At 42.3% G+C, this 19,092-nt stretch overlaps 1 protein-coding gene across 22 annotated transcripts in view; it reads left to right on the top strand.

Moving 5' to 3' along the window:
• The window catches only part of PLEKHA5 (pleckstrin homology domain containing A5), a 254,799-nt gene extending 239,457 nt beyond the window's left edge, over positions 1-15,342 (top strand). For 18 of the 22 annotated variants that reach the window (XM_053558103.1, XM_053558101.1, XM_053558107.1 and 15 more), the window contains 4 exons: positions 502-626; positions 8,083-8,228; positions 9,954-10,059; positions 14,484-14,526. In XM_053558103.1, the coding sequence (XP_053414078.1) occupies positions 502-626; positions 8,083-8,228; positions 9,954-10,048 (366 nt within the window). In that variant the 3' untranslated portion in view covers positions 10,049-10,059; positions 14,484-14,526. Of the gene's footprint in view, positions 1-501; positions 627-8,082; positions 8,229-9,953; positions 10,060-14,483 lie in introns of all 22 variants that reach the window. The other 4 variants (XM_053558106.1, XM_053558115.1, XM_053558114.1 and 1 more) reach the window with 1 other exon arrangement.
• Positions 15,343-19,092: the final 3,750 nt, after the last annotated feature.

The following is a 19,092-nucleotide window of genomic DNA, read 5'->3' as shown; positions in this document are numbered from 1 at the left end:
TTCTCTTGCCTCAGCCTCCCAAGTAGCTGGAACTACAGGCACTCTGTTTAGCAGACCTGGGCCAGGTTTGAACTCGCCATCCCTGGTGCACATGGCTAGCACCCTAACCACTGAGCTAGGAGCACCTAGCCAACAGTTAAAGTTTTTTTTTAATTTTTTTTGTTGTTGTTGTTGCCCTTAGTAGAGTGCCATGGCGTCACACAGCTCACAGCAACCTCCAACTCCTAGGTTTAGGTTATTCTCTTGCCTCAGCCTCCCAAGTAGCTGGGACCACAGGCACCCACCACAATGCCCGGCTATTTTTTGTTGCAGTTTGGCCAGGGCCGGGTTTGAATCCGCCGCCCTTGGTATATGGGGCTGGCACCCTGCCCACTGAGCCACAGGCACTGCCAACAGTATAATTTTTTAATAAACTTTATTTTGAAATCATTTTAGATTGACTAGTAAATATAAATGTGGTAAGAATGCTTTGAAAGGAAAATTTTTCTTTTTATCCCATAGTGCGAAAAACCTGAAAGTATTTTTTATGAAATGGTTTCTAAACCTGAGCCAAATGGAATAACTTCTGAGGAAGTGATGGATAAAGAAACAAGCAAAGAACAAATGCCTGAGGACGTTACATACAGGTAATATTTACAAAAAACAAAGAGAGTAATCATTTACAAAACTGTGTAACTGCTTAAAAGTGGTGAACTTCAGGCTGGATATGGTGGCTCACATTTGTAATCCTAACACTCTGGGAGGCCAGGGCAGGTGGTTAGCTTGAGCTCATGAGTTCAAGACCAGCCCTAGGAAAAGCGAGACCCCATCTCTATTAAAAATAGAAAAACTGGGCGGCGCCTGTGGCTCAGTTGGTAAGGCACTGGCCCCATATACCGAGGGTGGCGGGTTCAAACCCGGCCCCCGCTGAACTGCAGCCAAAAAATAGCTGGGCGTTATGGCAGGCGCCTGTAGTCCCAGCTACTCGGGAGGCTGAGGCAAGAGAATCGCTTAAGCCCAGGAGTTGGAGGTTGCTGTGAGCTGTGTGAGGCCACGGCACTCTACCGAGGGCCATAAAGTGAGACTCTGTCTCTACAAAAAAAAAAAAAAAGAAAGAAAAACTAAGGCAAGAGGATCACTTGAGCCCAGGAGTGGAGATTGCTGTGAGCTAGGATGCCATGGCACTCTTTCCAGGGCTACAGCTTGAGACTGTCTCAAAAACATATGTATTTATATGTGTGTGTGTATACATATACATACATATATATATATGGGGGCACTCATAGCTCAGTGTGTAGGGCACAGCCACATTCACCCAGGTTGCTGCATTCAAACCCAGCCCAGGCCAGCTAAACAACAATGACAACTGCAACAAAAAGTAAACAAAATTTTTGTTTACTTACAAAAAGAATTTTTTTTTTTTAAATGATGAACTTCAGAGTCAAAAAGTACTGGATTCCAGGCCCAGCTTAGTTACTGAAGAGCTGTGGGATTTAGACAAGTTATATAATCTTTCTAAACTGTGAATCCCTCACTTGGGAAAGTGGGAATATTATTAATAATAATATCTATCTCACAAATGTGTTGAAATAAGAAAATACATGATACATGTATACCACTTAACACTATGCCTAGCACCTAGGAGGTATTCAATAAGTAATCCTTTTTATTTTTTTTTTTTAATTTTTTTATTAAATCATAACTGTATACAATGATATGATTATGGGGCATCATACACTCACTTCATAAACCATTTGACACATTTTTATCACAGTGGTTAACATAGCCTTTCCGGCGTTATCTCAGTTACTGTGCCAAAACATTTACATTCTACATTTACCAAGTTTCACAAATACCCCTATAATATGCACCACAGGTGTGATCCCACCGATCCCCCTCCCTCTACCCACCCCCCCCTTTCCCACTTCCCCCTATTGTTAAGTTGTAGCTGGGTTATAGCTTTCATGTGAGAGTCCCAAATTAGTTTCATAGTAGGGCTGTGTACATTGGGTATTTTTTCTTCCATTCTTGGGATACTTTACTAAGAAGAATATGTTCCAGCTCCATCCATGTAAACATGAAAGAGGTAAAGTCTCCATCTTTCTTTAAGGCTGCATAGTATTCCATGGTATACATATACCACAATTTATTAATCCATTCGTGGATCGATGGACACTTGGGCTTTTTCCATGACTTAGCTATTATGAATTGGGCTGCAATAAACATTCTGGTACAAATATCTTTGTTATGTTGTGATTTTTGGTCTTCTGGGTATATGCCCAGCAGAGGAATTACAGGATTGAATGGCAGATCTATTTTTAGATCTCTGAGTGTTCTCCATATATCTTTCCAAAAGGAATGTATTAATTTGCATTCCCACCAGCAGTGCAGAAGTGTTCCCTTTTCTCCGCATCCACGCCAGCATCTCTGGTCTTGAGATTTTGTGATATAGGCTAGTCTCATTGGAGTTAGATGATATCTCAAAGTAGTTTTGATTTGCATTTCTCTGATGATTAAAGATGATGAGCATTTTTTCATATGTCTGAAGGCCGTGCGCCTGTCTTCTTCAGAGAAGTTTCTCTTCAAATCCCTTGCCCAGCCTGCGATGGGATCCCTTGTTTTTTTCTTGCTGATGCGTTTGAGTTCTCTGTGGATTCTGGTTATTAAACCTTTGTCAGAGTTATACCCTGCAAATATCTTCTCCCATTCTGAGGGCTGTCTGCTTGCTCTGCTTACTGTGTTTTTAGCTGTGCAGAAGCTTTTTAGTTTGATCAAGTCCCAGTAGTGTATTTTTGAAGCTGCTTCAATTGCCCGGGGGGTTCTCCTCATGAAATACTCACCCAGACCAATTTCTTCAAGGGTTTTCCCTGCATTCTCCTCTAGTATTTTTATAGTTTCATGTCTTAAGTTTAAATCTTTAATCCAATGAGAGTCTATCTTAGTTAATGGTGAAAGGTGTGGGTCCAATTTCAGTCTTCTGCAAGTTGCCAGCCAGTTCACCCAGCACCATTTGTTAAATAGGGAATCTTTTCCCCACTGAATGTTTTTAATTGGCTTGTCAAAAATCAAATAGCGGTAAGTAGCTGGATTCATCTCTTGGTTCTCTATTCTGTTCCAGATATCTACTTCTCTGTTTTTGTGCCAATACCATGCTGTTTTGATCACTATCGATTTGTAGTAAAGTCTGAGGTCTGGTAGTGTGATTCCTCCTGTTTTGTTTTTATTTCTGAGTAATGTCTTGGCTATTCGAGGTTTTTTCTGATTCCATATAAAACGAAGTAATGTTTTTTCAAGATCTTTAAAATATGACAGTGGAGCTTTAATAGGGAGTGCGTTGAAATTATATATTGCTTTGGGTAGTATGGACATTTTGATAATGTTGATTCTTCCTAGCCATGAGCATGGTATGTTTTTCCATTTGTTAACATTTTCAGCTATTTCTTTTCTTAGAGTTTCATAGTTCTCTTTATAGAGATCTTTCACGTCTTTTGTTAGGTAAATTCCCAAATATTTCATCTTCTTTGGCACTACTGTGAATGGGATAGAGTCCTTAACTGCTTTTTCAATTTGACTGTTGTTGGTGTATATAAAGGCCACCGATTTATGAATGTTGATTTTGTAACCTGAGACGCTGCTGTATTCCTTGATCACTTCTAGGAGTTTTGTAGTAGAGTCCCTAGTGTTTTCCAGATACACAATCATATCATCTGCGAAGAGCGAGAGTTTGATCTCTTCTGACCCTATATGGATACCCTTGATCGCCTTTTCTTCCCTAATTGCGGTGGCTAAAACTTCCATTACAATGTTGAAAAGCAATGGAGACAATGGGCAGCCTTGTCTGGTTCCTGATCTGAGTGGAAATGATTCCAATTTAACTCCATTCAATATAAGTAATCCTTTTTAAATAAATGTCAATAGGGGCCAGGCATGGTGGCTCACGCCTGTAATCCTAGTACTCTTGAGAGGCCAAGACTGGTGGATTGCTTGAGCTCACAAGTTTGAGACCAGCCTGAACAAAAAGCAAGACCCCATCTCTCCACTAAAAATAGAAAAACTGGGTGGCACCTGTGGCTCAAAGGAGTAGGGCACCAGCCCCATATGCCACAGATGGCGGGTTCAAACCTAGCATTGGCCAAAAACTGCAAAAAAAGAAAAGAAAAAGAAAAACTGAGGTAAGAGGATCACTTGAGCCCAAAAGTTGGAGGTTGCTGCGAGCTCTGACATCACAGCATTCTACCCAGGGCAACAGCTTGAGACTGACAATAAATAAATTAAATAAATAAGTAAATAAAATGTCAATAGGCATGAAAGCTGTAGCTAACTCAGTAACCACCTCAGCATTGCCTGTACAATTGGCCCTCTGTGTCTGTGGATACACACCTGCTCATCTTACCCACAGAGGGCCAACTGTATTATGCAATTTTATCTAAGGGACCTGAGTGTCTGCAGAGTTCAAGTGTCTGGGGGGTCTTGAAACCAATCTGCCATAGGGACCAAGGAACAACTGTGTAATCCAATACATTGGTCAGAAGTCTGTTGCCTAAGGAAAGTTCTAGAAAGTATGGTGATTTATTTTTATTTTTCAGCTGTATTTCTTATCTAGCCTTCTTTTTTTTCTTTTTTTTTTTCTTTTTTTGAGACAGAGCCTCAAGCTATCGCCCTGGGTGGAGTGCCATGGCATTACAGCTCACAGCAACCCCCGACTCCTGGGCTTAAGCAATTCTCTTGCCTCAGCCTCTCTAGTAGCTGGGACTACAGGCACCCGCCACAACGCCCAACTTCCCTCCCCACCCCACCCCCACCCATTGTAGTTGTCATTGTTTGGCTGGCCTGGGGCTGGATTCAAACCTGCCAGCTCTGGTGTATGTGGCTGGTGCCTTAGCTGCTTGAGCTACAGGCCCCACCCTTTCTAGCCTTTTAAATGTATATCCATAATTTCATCCTCCATTGAAAAATTACCTATGCTAGAAAAGAGAAATGCTGAGATTTACTATGACTAGGAATGCTTTTATTTCTTCAATGAATAGCAAGATTGAATTTGAAATGTCTGTTAAGAAAAATCTCTTCACTGAATTTTTATATTAATAAACACAGATTAAAACACATCCAGTGTGTTAAATCAGTGAGTGCAGGGCAACCTGTGGTTCAGTGGGTAGGGTGCCACCCCCATATCCTGAGGGTGGCGGGTTTGAACCCAGCGCAGGCCAAACTGCAACAAAAAAATAACCAGGTGTTGTGCTGTGTCTGTGCCAGCTACACAGAAGACTGAGGCAAGAGAATCACCTAAGCCTAGGAGTTGTAGGTTGCTGTTAGCTATGACAACACTGCACTCTACCAAGGGCAATGAAATAAGACTGTGTCTCTAAAAAAAAAAAAAAATCAGTTCATAGTGATACAACAGCAATAAAAAGTAATTTTTTGGCTGCTTTGCAAGACGGTAGGGAATAAACTTCTTTTTAATTTATTGTATTTTTTATGAAGGATTTGATAAGGAAGGCTCAGCACCTGTGGCTCAAGCGGCTAAGGCGCCAGCCACATACACTTGAGCTGGCGGGTTCGAATCCAGCCCGGGGCCTGCCAAACAACAATGACACCTGCAACCAAAAAATTGCCGGGCGTTGTGGCAGGCGCCTATATTCTCAGCTACTTGGGAGGCTGAGGCAAGAGACTTGCTAACCCCAGGAGTTGGGGGTTGCTATGAACTATACCACGGCACTCTACCCAGGGTGACAGCTTGAGGCTCTGTCTCAAAAAAAAATGAAAGAAAAATAATTTGATAAGGAAGAAATCATTTTAATTCCAAAATGTACTTAAAGGGAAAGAATCAAATATGTGTCCTGCTTTTCCCAAATAAACTGTAACCAAATAGTTTGAGGTAATTTTTTTTGGTTTGTTTTCTCACTATGTCGCCCTCAGTAGAGTGCTATGGTGTCACAGCTCACAGCAACCTCCAACTCTCAGGCTTAAGCGATTGTCTTGTCTCAGCCTCCCAAGTTGGCACCTGCCACAGTGCCTGGCTATTTTTTGTTGTTGTTGCAGTTGTCATTGTTTTAAGCTGGCCCTGCCCACTGAGTGATGGGCACCACCCAGTTTGAGGTAACTATTTAAGAAGAATTTCAAGTGTATGAGACTTAGAATGTTTTGCTTTGCCAACCCTCCTGAAAGGATTTGTTTGTTGTTTTATTTTCTTTTGTTTTTTTTTAATACAAATTTGAACAATATTTCTCACGAGCTGCTAAAGCTGTTAGGTGAAAATCTGACAGGGAACTTTACAATGACTGAATCAAGCTGATGCCCTAAACCTACAGAACATTTTAAAAGAAACAGTCTGTTAGTGCAGTAGTGTGTGACACCCACCTAATGAAGTATTAACTTGCTTCCCCTAAAACCTAAATCTGAACAAGCCTCAAAATCATATCACTTTATAAAAAATATGAGCTAGCTGGGTGTTGTGGTGGGCACCTATAGTCCCAGCTACTTGGGAGGCTGAGACAAGAGAATTGCTTGAGCCCAAGAGTTTGAGGTTGCTGTGAGCTGTGACGTCACAGCACTCTACTGAGGGTGACATAGTGAGACTCTGTCTCAAAAAAAAAGACAAAACCTATCAGGCAGTATATGGATCTGTTTGGATCCTGGTTCAAATAAGGTGGCACTAAAGTATTAAAAATACATACTGGCATCAGGGGCAGTGGCACACATCTGTAGTTCCACCCGAGAGGGCTGAGGAGAGGGGGGAGGATTGCTTCAGCCCACGAGTTCAAGATCAGCCTGGGCAGCATATCAAGACTCCCATATCATGTCTAGAATCTGCCTTAAAATAGTTGGGGAGTGGGACTAGGGGGTTAGATGAAGCAAGATTGACAAAGTGAGGATAGTTATTAAAGCTTGGGTTTATTATATACAGGTTTATTATTTGCTCTAATTTAAAAAGAGGGCCAGGCTCTGGCTCACGCCATAATCCTAACACTCGGGAAGCCAAGGCGAGCGGATCACTTGAGACAAGCCTGAGCAAGAGCTAGGCCTGTCTCTACTAAAAAATGGTAAAACTAACAGGATATGGCGGCGCCTGTGGCTCAGTTGGTAAGGCGCCGGCCCCATATACCGAGGGTGGCGGGTTCAAACCCGGCCCCGGCCAAACTGCAACCAAAAAATAGCCGGGTGTTGTGACGGGCGCCTGTGGTCCCAGCTACTCGGGAGGCTGAGGCAAGAGAATCGCTTAAGCCCAGGAGTTGGAGGTTGCTGTGAGCTGGGTGAGGCCACGGCACTCTACCGAGGGCCATAAAGTGAGACTCTGTCTCTACAAAAAAAAAAAAAAAAAAACTAACAGGATATGGTGGCGTTCGCCTGTACTCCCAGCTATGCAGGGAGATTGAGGCAGGAGGATCACTTGAGCCTAGGAGTTTAAAGTTGCTCTGACCTAAGATGTTATGGCACTCTAGGCAGTAGAGTGAGTGACACTGTATCTGGAAAAAAAAGTAAAAAAGGGTGGCGCCTATGGCTTAGTGAGTAGGGCGCTGGCCCCATATGCCAAGGGTGGCGGGTTCAAACCCAGCCCCAGCCAAACTGCAACAAAAAAATAGCCGGGCGTTGTGGCGGGCGCCTGTAGTCCCAATTGCTCCGGAGGCTGAGGCAAGAGAATTGCGTAAGCCCAAGAGTTAGAGGTTGCTGTTAGCCGTGTGACGCCCCGGCATCTACGTCAGGGCGGTACAGTAAGACTGTCTCTACAAAAAAAAAAAAAAAAAACATTTAAAAAAATAAAGTAAAAAGCAGAAAAGAGCATTATGAGTAAAATGTTAACAGTTCTTAAATATTGATGATAGCATCTTTTCTGTATGGATAAACAGCCGGGCATGGTGGCCTACTACTATAGTCCTAACTACTCAGGAGGCTGAGGCAGGCGGCTTGCTTGATCCCAGGAGTTCGCGTCCAGCCTGAGCAACATAAACTGACCCCATGTCAGAAAAGAGAAACAATCTGAAGCAAAGGTGACCCTTTAAAAATAAAAAAAGAAGAACAAGATACATTTTTTAACAAAAGAAGAAAAAAATTAATTGTATTCCGTTCTGTAATAATAATGTTTAAATATCAATCTGTTTTCATTAGCCCTCAAGATGAGACACAGATGACAAATCATAAACCAGAAAGCCACCTTGAAGAAAACAGAAAGGACGATATTCCTGAACAAGAAGAAACTGTTACTTCTTCTGAATCAACTCCTGAGGTTTCTAGAGGAAGTCAAACGATGGCAGGTAGATATTACGCATTTCAAAATCTGTCTCTACAAAAAAAATTCTCACTTGGGCTTCCTCTGAGCTGCTAAGTTTATTTTCCTTGCAGAGATTTTTACATGGGAGCCCCTTAAGTGCCTGATTGCAGATTTGTCAGCTTTGCCCACCCATATGCCCCTTCAAGAGGGAAGCAACTGGATGGGGCAGGAGAGGGCCACCCTGCCAGAGTCTACTCGGCTTGGGAATCAGCTTGCTGCTTTGGGTTTGGGTTTTTGCTTTTAATTTTAACACATACAGATAACTTTTTCTAGGGCGGCACCTAGGGCTCAGTGAGTAGGGCACTGGCCCCATATACTGAGGTGGCAGGTTCGAACCTGACCCCGGCCAAACTGCAACCGAAAAATAGCCAGGTGGCAGGAACCTGTAGTCCCAGCTACTCCAGAGACTGAAGCAAGAGAATTGCCTAAACCCAAGAGCTGGAGATTGCTGTGAGTTGTGACACCACGGCACTCTACCTAGGGCAACAAAGTGAAACTCTGTCTCAAAAAAAAAAAGAAAAAGAAAACTTTTTTTTTTTTTTGTAGAGACAGAGTCTCACTTTATGGCCCTCGGTAGAGTGCCGTGGCCTCACACAGCTCACAGCAACCTCCAACTCCTGGGCTTAAGCGATTCCCTTGCCTCAGCCTCCCGAGTAGCTGGGACTACAGGCGCCTGCCACAACGCCTGGCTATTTTTTGGTTGCAGTTTGGCCGGGGCCGGGTTTGAACCCTCCACCCTCAGTATATGGGGCCGGCGCCTTACCGACTGAGCCACAGGCACCGCCCAGAAAAAGAAAACTTTTTCTAGTAAGAAGATCCTTTAGCACTTGGGAAATTTATCTATTGTCTCTTTTTTATCTAGATTCCTATAATATTCCCAAATCTACCACCACTGAGAACTGTTGAGAATTTAATATGTAAAGTATGAAATGATGTGTTTATTCCAGCCCTTACTACAAAATTCAAATCTGGCTGTTTCTTTAATAGTAGAAAATCATTTTCTACTATTATGAAATTATTCTTTGCTGTTCTCTCATATTTTTTTAATTCTTCACATGTCCTCTTTTTGTTTTGTTTTTTTTCCTTTATGATTTTTGGGATGTGGGATGGAGGAATCACACAGATTAAAGCAGATTACCAGCTTTGATTCTCGTGGTCAATAAGTAAAAATCCATTTGGAGTAACACTCTCCCTACCTGCTGCCTTTTTACAGGCAGGTAAGAACAATGAAATTCAATTGCTCAGGACAGTTCTTTGGAAGAGAGTGGCATTCTGGGCAAACCATTTTCCCAGAACGTCTTATGTACCTATACCATGCAAATTGAAGTAATCAGCCATATTTCCTTATAACAGATGTGAAGCACTGCCTTTTCTTTGCCTGTTACAAGGCGGTGTGCATAAACCCACATTTAAATCATCTGTGGCATTTAGCTGAATGAAACTAGGAAAGATCTGGCAGAACCCACTGATAAACACCTGAAAATTAACCTCAAAGAAAAAAATAGAATTTTTAAGCAGTCTTCAGGGTCAGGAGACCTCCATGCTGAATAATCATGCACCAAATTTAAAATCACAATAGAACTAAACATAGCTATTACTTCCTTCCTAAAACATATTCGCATGGTTGTGAGATCATAGCATCAAGATTTACATCTCCAAACATGTCTTTGGGATTTTTATCTTCTGACATTTTCTCGATGTGTTTTAGTGAAGAGTCTTTCACCGTCGCCTGAGTCCTCAGCATCACCAGTTCCATCCACTCAGCCGCAGCTGACAGAAGGATCGCATTTCATGTGTGTGTAGTCTCAGAAGAAGTATGTCCTTTCCCTTTGTGTTTGTGCCTTGCCGTTAGAGTTTTTATTTGAGTTTCATCCATCTGTGGATGTAGTGAATCAAGACTGGGATTAACTCTGGACTGTCTATGAGAGAAGTTGGCAGAACACATTGGACATGTCTTGGAGCCAGGGCAGCGACTCAGATCTCTAACCTTGGCCCTTCCAGTGATTTGCTGCGTGACAGCATTTTCTGTCTCTTATTTCCACATCCATTAAAAATAACAAAACTTGGAGGGGTATGGGCTGCACCAAGACAAGCCTCACAGTGTTTTGCAGCTGTGCTTCTACTTAAGGTTCCTCTCCATAGTCGGATCTGAGAATTCTGCTGAAGTTATTACATGTTGATTGTGAGGGCGGCGCCTGTGGCTCAAGGGCTAGGGCGCCGGTCCATATGCCGGAGGTGGTGGGTTCAAACCCAGCCCCGGCAAAAAAAAAAAAAAAAATTACATGTTGATTGTGTAATGTTCTTTACAGTTAGTATAACATGTCTACCTCATTGGGAATTTGTTAATTTTGTTTGTTTGTTTGTTTTGTTTTGTTTTGTTTTTGTAGTTTTTTTGGCCAGGGCTGGGTTTGAACCCACCACCTCTGGCATATGGGGCCGGCGCCCTACTTCTTTGAACCACAGGCGCCACCCGGGAATTTGTTAATTTTTTGAAAGGACAAAGAAATGTTCATGTATACGTATAGCCAACTTGATGGAATAGTGAAGTCTTTAAGATCTGGCTTAGTGCTGTAGCTCAGTGGTTAGGGTGCCAGCCACATACACCAGGGCTGGTGGGTTCGAACCCAGCCCAGGACTGCTAAAAGACAACTGCAACAAAAAAATAGTCGGGCATTGTGGTGGGTGCCTGTAGTTCCAGCTATTTGGAGGGCTGAGCAAGAGAATTCCTTGAGCCCAAGAGTTTGAGGTTGCTGTGAGCTGTGATGCCACGGCACTACCAAGGGCAACATAATGAGACTCTGTCTCAAAAAAAAAAAAAAAGTCTTTAAGATCTATTAGAAATTGGGCGGCACCTGTGGCTCAGTGAGTAGGGCGCCGGCCCCATATGCCGAGGGTGGCAGGTTCAAGCCCAGCCCCGGCCAAACTGCAACAAAAAATAGCTGGGCGTTGTGGCGGGCGCCTGTAGTCCCAGCTGCTCGGGAGGCTGAGGCAAGAGAATCGCTTAAGCCCAGGAGTTAGAGGTTGCTGCGAGCCGTGTGACGCCACGGCACTCTACCCAAGGGTGGTACAGTGAGACTCTGTCTCTACAAAAAAAAAAAAGATCTATTAGAAATTATTTGTAAATAATTGAATCTTTTTAAGTGAAGGAGGTAGGTACTAAAAAAAGCCGCATATGGGGACAGGGAAAAGTAAGAATAATTTCCTTAGTGCTTTCTTTTAAACTTTATAGCCAAGCCTGGCATGGTAGCATGGAGGCTGTGATGGAACCACCACTTGAGTCCAGAAGTTTGAGACAGTGGTGAGCTACGATAGTACCACTGCCCTCCCCCTGTGTGACATAGCCATGTCTTCAAAAACAAAAATAAATTTTATAGACAATTGCTAATTTTTGCCTATAATTTTGTAGTTATAGTTTAAACCCTTTTTTTTTTTTACTCTTTATAAAATCCGTAAGGGCAGTGGCACACAACTGTAATGCCAGCTACTTGGAAGGCCAAGGCAAGAGGATCTCTTGAGCCCAGGTGTGTGAGGTTACAGTGAGCTGTGATTGGGCCCTTGAACTCCAATTTGGACAGCAAAGCAAGAACTGCCCCCTCCCAATCTCCAATCAATAAATAAGCAAGCAAGCTATGAGTTAGTTATACAGTGACAATGTTATAACTTTTTCTGTGTTTTTTTTCTTCACAGTATCTACCATATCTAGTAATTTTTGGTGCTTTGGTATTGCCACCAATTTCTGTTAAACAATTATAAGCAGCAAAAGCACATAGACAAATTATGTGCATTATTATTAACATCTTTTAGCCTAGGACAGCAGCTCATGCCTGTAATCCTAACACTCTGGGAGGCCAAGGTGGAAGGATTGCTTAAGGCCAAGAGTTTGAGACCAGACTGAGCAAGAGCAAGAAAAGACCCTGTTTCGGCTCTGCGCCTGTAGCACAGTGGTTACAGCGTCAGCTACATACACCAAGGCTGGCAGGTTCGAACCTGGCGTGGGCCAGCTAAACAACATTGACAATTGCAACAAAAAATAGCCAGGCATTGTGATGAGTTCCTGTAGTCCCAGCTACTGGGGAAGCTAAGTGAGGCAGGAGGATCACTTAAGCCCAGGAGTTTGACTTACTGTTCTCCAAATAAATGGGTACAAATACTAACTTGACTAAGTTTATCTACCCTGTTTCCCCCAAAATAAGACATCCTCCGAAAATAAGACCTACTTACAGGAAAGATAAGACGTCCCCTGAAAATAAGACCTAGCGCATCTTTGGGAGCACACCTTAAAATAAGACACTGTCTTATTATCGGGGAAACAGGGTACTAGTGTGTATTTTCTAGAATATTCCTTCCTTTCACACCCTTTTGTGGCAGCTATAATCTGTATCCTTTTTTTTTTTTGTAGAGACAGAGTCTCACTTTATGGCCCTCTGTAGGGTGCTGTGGCCTCACACAGGTCACAGCAACCTCCAACTCCTGGGCTTAAGCCATTCTCTTGCCTCAGCCTCCCGAGCAGCTGGGACTACAGGCGCCCACCACAACGCCCAGCTATTTTTTGGTTGCAGCTGTCGTTGTTTGGCGGGCCTGGGCTGGATTCAAACCCGCCATCTCAGGTGTATGTGGCTGGCACCTTAGCCGCTTGAGCCACAGGCGCCGAGCCAGAAACAACCTATTTTTTAGAGTCTACTGGGTGTCTTGCCTCTGAAGCTCATGTGTTTAAACGTCTTTCTTTTTTTTTTTTTTTTTTTTTTTTGAGACAGAGTCTCATTTTGAAGCCCTTCATAGAGTGCTATGGTTTCATAGCTTACCGCAGCCTCAAACTCCTGGGCTTTAAGTGATTCTCTTGCCTCAGCCTCCCAAGTAGCTAGGAGTTGGGCGGTGCCTGTGGCTCAAAGGGGTAAGGCGCCGGCCCTATATGCCGGAGGTGGTGTGTTCAAACCCAGCCCCAGCCAAAAAAACTGCAAAAAAAAAAAGATATACCTCTTTCCAAGTAGCTAGGACTCCAGGTGCCCACCACAACCCCCGGCTATTTTTAGAGATGGGAGTCTGGCTCTATCTCAGGGTGGTCTCGAACCTGTGAGCTCAGGCAGTCCACCCTCTTCGGCCTCCCAGAATGTTGGGATTACAGGCATGAGCCACCTCACCAAGCCATGTGTTTAAACTTTTAAGGTGTTCAGGAATGACAGTAGCTACTGGTGACAGAATAACACCAGACACAGGAAAAATAAACATCACACTCATTTGATTTTTTTCCTATGCAAAGAAAGAGTTGATAGATTGCCTCTCTAAATTACTGGAGAAGTATACATTAAGAGCCATTTGTGTTATTTTTAGGTTTAATAAACTGGCTACAACTCATTGGACATAGACCATTCTGGTAATAAAGGATGTTCAGAGTTAAAACTCAAGTACATTTCCAGGTTCTTTGGGTTATTTTTTTTTTTGTAGAGACAGAGTCTCACTTTATAGCCCTCGGTAGAGTGCCGTGGCATCACACAGCTCACAGCAACCTCCAACTCCTGGGCTTCAGCGATTCTCTTGCCTCAGCCTCCCAAGTAGCTGGGACTACAGGTGCCCACCACAACGCCCGGCTATTTTTTGGTTGAGTTCAGCCGGGGCCTGGTTTGAACCTTCCACCCTAGGTATATGGGGCCGGCGCCTTACCAACTGAGCCACAGGCGCCGCCCTTCTTTGGGTTGTTAACTGGATTTTGTTTTATTTTATTTTGTATTCCAAGAACCATCAGCATTCCACACTGTAATGAGGTATGGTTATTGGCAGGTATTTTCCAGTCTTGTGGCATACAGCCACCACGAGCAGCTGGTGGCACACAGACTTGGATTATTTTATATCTGCCCATTGTGCACGTCATCTTTCTGGACCAGTAGTTGTGTCAAGACTCGGGAACGCTTTACAAATGACAGTGCTGGCTAGGCAGCTCAATATATTATTAGGTATTTTGGTAAAGTTATGCAAATCTTCACTCATTTTGTTGATCTTTTGGACTTAGCCACAAGTTTGGATATAATTTTTGTTCTGAATTGCTATTTAATTGCATTGTGTTGCTTTGCTTTGTGGATTAAGCTTATGGAAATGAAGGAAAATGTTCTTTGATTGTGTTAGGATTTTCATGGCCATGCTTGTCAGTTCTGTTGTTATGGAGTGTCACCCTTAGTTCCTTTGGGAAATGGTAATTCATTAACTTTGCAGGTCTCAAAGTAATTTCCCTTCTCTTACTTTTCAGCTATGCTGACTTCTATTGAAACCATTAAAAGCTAAAGACATGGACCTTCGGCAATGTAAGAAGATGTTGTACAGTATATTTTAAATCTATGAAATTCATAGTTCTGATGCTTTTGGCCACAGAGCATCATTTTATCACTTCTGGAAAATGTTTATTCCAAAACAGCTTTAATGGCCCATATGTACACTCCGTAATCTCAAGGTTATTATTCTGACACCAGCTTGCTGCTATGATTTCAGAGCACACAAGTAAAGGTGCTTTTTAATGTGCAGTCTATAGCCACAGCTTACTTGGTTGCCAATTTCCAAGTTTTGATATTTCTGAAGTCTAAGTGAATTTATATTTTGTTCTGCTTTTCAGTACATAAAGTTAGTTATTATTTCCAATGAAGCTTGTTTTCCTTTTTATTTTCCCTCCCATTTTGGCTTCTGCAGTGCTTTGTTCACACTTGATTTGTAAAAATTTTATATATATATTTAAAATGTGCCATTTTATTGCTAACTGAAGTATGTCCTGTTTTCTGCTACAATTCCTTCTCAGTCAGATTGCTACATCAGCAGTTACTGCCACACTCTCATCAGCTTCAAAACAAATGTTGCCGCTTATCTTTTCTTAAAACAATTTAAAGTGTAGGTATTTGAAGTACTGGGCTTATACTTCATTGGAATAGATGTGTACAGCAATAAGCAGGTTTTTAAATCCAGTACTTAGTTTGTGTATAAATGTAATTATGTTCATTGTGTATATATTATACAATGAGCACATGTAATGTATTAAAGGCTACTTACTATTGTTTAAATGCAAATGTTCATATCTCATTTCTTTTTTATCATGTTAAATAAATGTTGATGTTCTTAAATCATTTGTATTAGAATTTTTGTTCTTTCTATCCAAAAAGGAAAGTCTAAGACTCAGAGACTTTGTAGAAGAAAAAATAGTCTGTTAATCTTACAATCCTAGACAACATTATAAAAGACCCTTGTCTGTCCAACCTTCCCATGTCAAAGTTAGGAACTTGTGGCTCAGAGAGATAAGTTGACTTGGCCACAGTTGCATTACATTTCATGACAGAATTTTGACCACAGTATAATTTTTATGACCTCTCTAAATTCACTAGCTCATGACCACTGGACGAATTTGGTTTTGTGAAGTCTTCTGCTGTATTCCTACTTGTTGGCATGTTTTCAAAGGTAACTTCAAGCATCTGCAGTCCCATTCTGTTTATGGGTTGGACTTTGAGGGGGCTGTTACTCTTATATGCATAACTAGAAACTGTTTCATCATAAGTAGGACCCTCAGAGATCATTTTCTTACAATACATTCTTTGCAAATGTTCACGCTCTTCAGAATCAATTACATTTTCTTGCCTCTGTAACCTTTTGTTCATGCTATATATTGTTCCCAGAGTACAAGGAAATCTGATGCTTTTGGATTCCTATATAAAATGGCTGAAACTAAATTGGCCCTGGTAAGTCTTTTTCCCCCCCATACTGTATTAAAGAGGATTTAGATTCAACTCAAAATGCAGATGTATAAAAATTTTTCCATTTGAAAGAAACACAATATGAATTGCAAATAAATAACAGTCTATATTTTAGGTGGTAAATGAAAATAACTTGAAATTCGAAGAGAGTATTCAGCTCTCTGTATCCATATAAACATTTTTATATATTTTATCTTTCTTTAAACATGTCACACAAAAGTCTTCTTAGCAGATATTTCCTTTTATCTGTGATACAATGATTGTTACGTATCTTTTCTCCGTGTTAGGAAGGAGCTGCTATTATTCTTCGGGGTTAGTTTACGATTTTTGTTTTTGTGTGTGTGTGTGTGTGTGTCTTACTTTGGTTTTTTTTTTTTTTTTTTTGTAGAGACAGAGTCTCACTGTACCGCCCTCGGGTAGAGTGCCGTGGCGTCACACGGCTCACAGCAACCTCTAACTCTTGGGCTTACGCGATTCTCTTGCCTCAGCCTCCCGAGCAGCTGGGACTACAGGCGCCCGCCACAACGCCCGGCTATTTTTTGGTTGCAGTTTGGCCGGGGCCGGGTTTGAACCCACCACCCTCGGCATATGGGGCCGGCGCCCTACTCACTGAGCCACAGGCGTCGCCCTACTTGGGTTTTTTTAAGCACAACATTTTTTAACTATTTCAGGAAAGAAAAATGCTTCTTTCTAAGATCCCTGGCAGCCAAGGGAGTTTGGAGAAAGCAGCAGGAAGTAGTCTTGATTCGTGGTTCGGCGCCCGTAGCTCAGTGAGTAGGGCGCCAGTCACATACACCAAGGCTGGTGGGTTCAAGTCCAGCCCAGGCCTGCTGAACAGCAATAACAACTGCAACCAAAAAATAGCCAGGAGTTGTGGCGGTCACTGTAATCCCAGCTACTTGGGAGACTGATGCAAGAGAATTGCTTGAGCCCAAGAGTTTAAGGTTGCTGTGAGCTGTGATGCCACAGCACTCTACTAAAGGTGACAAAGTGAGACTCTCAAAAAAAAAAAAAATTGGGCGGCGCCTGTGGCTCAGTCGGTAGGGCACCGGCCCCATATACCGAGGGTGGCGGGTTCAAACCCAGCCCCGGCCAAACTGCAACCAAAAAATAGCCAGGCATTGTGGCGGGCGCCTGTAGTCCCAGCTACTCGGGAGGCTGAGGCAAGAGAATGGCTTAAACCCAGGAGTTGGAGGTTGCTGTGAGCTGTGTGAGGCCACGGCACTCTACCGAGGACCATAAAGTGAGACTCTGTCTCTACAAAAAAAAAAAAAATTGGTTTCATATAGATTTACAATATGGCAGAGACACTCACTTTTGAATAACTATTAATGTATGAGTAATAAATTGATTGTTCTAATGTAGAACAAGTGATTTTTAGTTAATGTTAAAGTAATTTGGAAGAAATTTTGCCAGAACTGTCCCTAAAAAAATGGATCAAATCTTTATTGATAGGTTGAAAATGAATTCTGAAAGTGTATGGTTTCCAAGAAACACTTGTATCCCCTTAATCTATTGAAATAAAGTAAATAAATAAAGTGTATGGCTTGTATTTTTAAAATCACAAACCATTTTAAATTTCTGATTTAAATTTTTTTTTTTTTTTTTTGAGATGGAGTCTCAAGCTGTCACCCTGGGTAGAATGCTGTGGCGTAATAGCTCACAGCAACTCTAACTCAGGCATAAGTGATCCTCTTGCCTCAGTTTTTCTATTTTTAGTAGAGACGGGGGTCTTGCTTTTGCTCAGGCTGGTCTTGAACTCGTGAGCTCAAGCAATCCACCTGTCTCGGCTTCCCAAAGTGCTGGGATTATAGGTGCCCACCACAACTCCTGGCTATTTTTAGAGATAGGGTCTCACTCTTGCTCATGCTGGTCTCAAACTCCTGAGCTCAAGCAATCCACCCACCTTGGCCTCCCAGAGTGCTAGGATTACAGGCATGAGCCACCAAGCCCAGCCAATTTTAAAATAGTTCTATGTGACAAGTCAACTTAAAATGTAAAAGGCTGGGTTAGAGGCATAGCGAGAGAAAAGCAAGATTATTTCATGTGCTTCAAGCTTGGGCCAGTACTCGTAAGTGTAGGTTAGACCCCCAGAAGTAAGTCCTTGGGCTCAGCAATTTACAGGCTAACTATAAAGTCTTTTGAGTCCTCTACTAACTAGGTTCAGAAAAGCATATCTGATTAATCTCTTAGAATGACGACAACACATTCCAGTTCTTCTCTAGAGGGAGCTTCATCCCTCCATTCTTCTAGTGTAGGAAACAGCATAGGCCATCACCCTAGCTTGGCCAGAGGGACTCTACCAACTAACTGTGTTGCCAAGAAGCCAGAGTCACTCCAGAGCACCCTCGGTACTGTTGTGGGGCCTCACTGTATCAGTGCAGAGCCCAGGTGCTGGGGCCAGATTTCTGGGTTGGAACCTAGCTCTTCCACTTACTGTGTGTCCTTAGGCTAAAGTACTTATCCTCTCCATACCTAAGTTTTTCCACAAAATCGGTCTATACCTTACTTCGTTTTCTGTTTCTTATAACAGAATACTTGAAACTGGGTAATTTATGAAGATAAGAACTTCATTTCGAAGAGTTCTGGAAACTGACAAGTCCAAAGTCAAGGAACCTCATCTAATGAAAGCTTTCTTGTTTATGGGGACCCTACCAAATCCTGAGAAGGAGTAGGGCATCACAGGGAAAGGGGGCTGAGCATGCCGTCCTAACATGCCAGTTCAGATCTCTGTCTTATAAAGCCACTAGTTCCTCTCCCACAGTAACCCATTAATCCTTTAACTCATTAATCCATGAATGGATTAATCCATTTGTGAGTACTTAGCCTCTCAAAAGCCCCACCTTTCAACATTGCCACATTAGGGATTAAGTTTCAACAAGAGTTTTGGTGGGGACAAATAACTCAAGCCATAGAAGTCTACTAACCATAATTTTACAATATATAGTTGTAAAGACTAAATAAGTTAAGTACCCAGCAGTGCCTGGCACCAGGTAAATCCTACCCCTACCGGTAGCCATTATTAACTAAAGGCTAACCTCATCTAACTATATGGTTTCTAAATTTACCAGGGCACTATTACTAATCAAACTAGGCCACAGGCTTAGTGCCCGTAACTCAATGGTT

Source organism: Nycticebus coucang, chromosome 12 (genome assembly GCF_027406575.1).
Source record: "Nycticebus coucang isolate mNycCou1 chromosome 12, mNycCou1.pri, whole genome shotgun sequence".
NCBI lineage: Eukaryota > Metazoa > Chordata > Mammalia > Primates > Lorisidae > Nycticebus > Nycticebus coucang.
The sequence above is the reverse complement of the archived record's forward strand: the minus strand, read 5'-3'. Positions and strand labels throughout refer to the sequence as shown.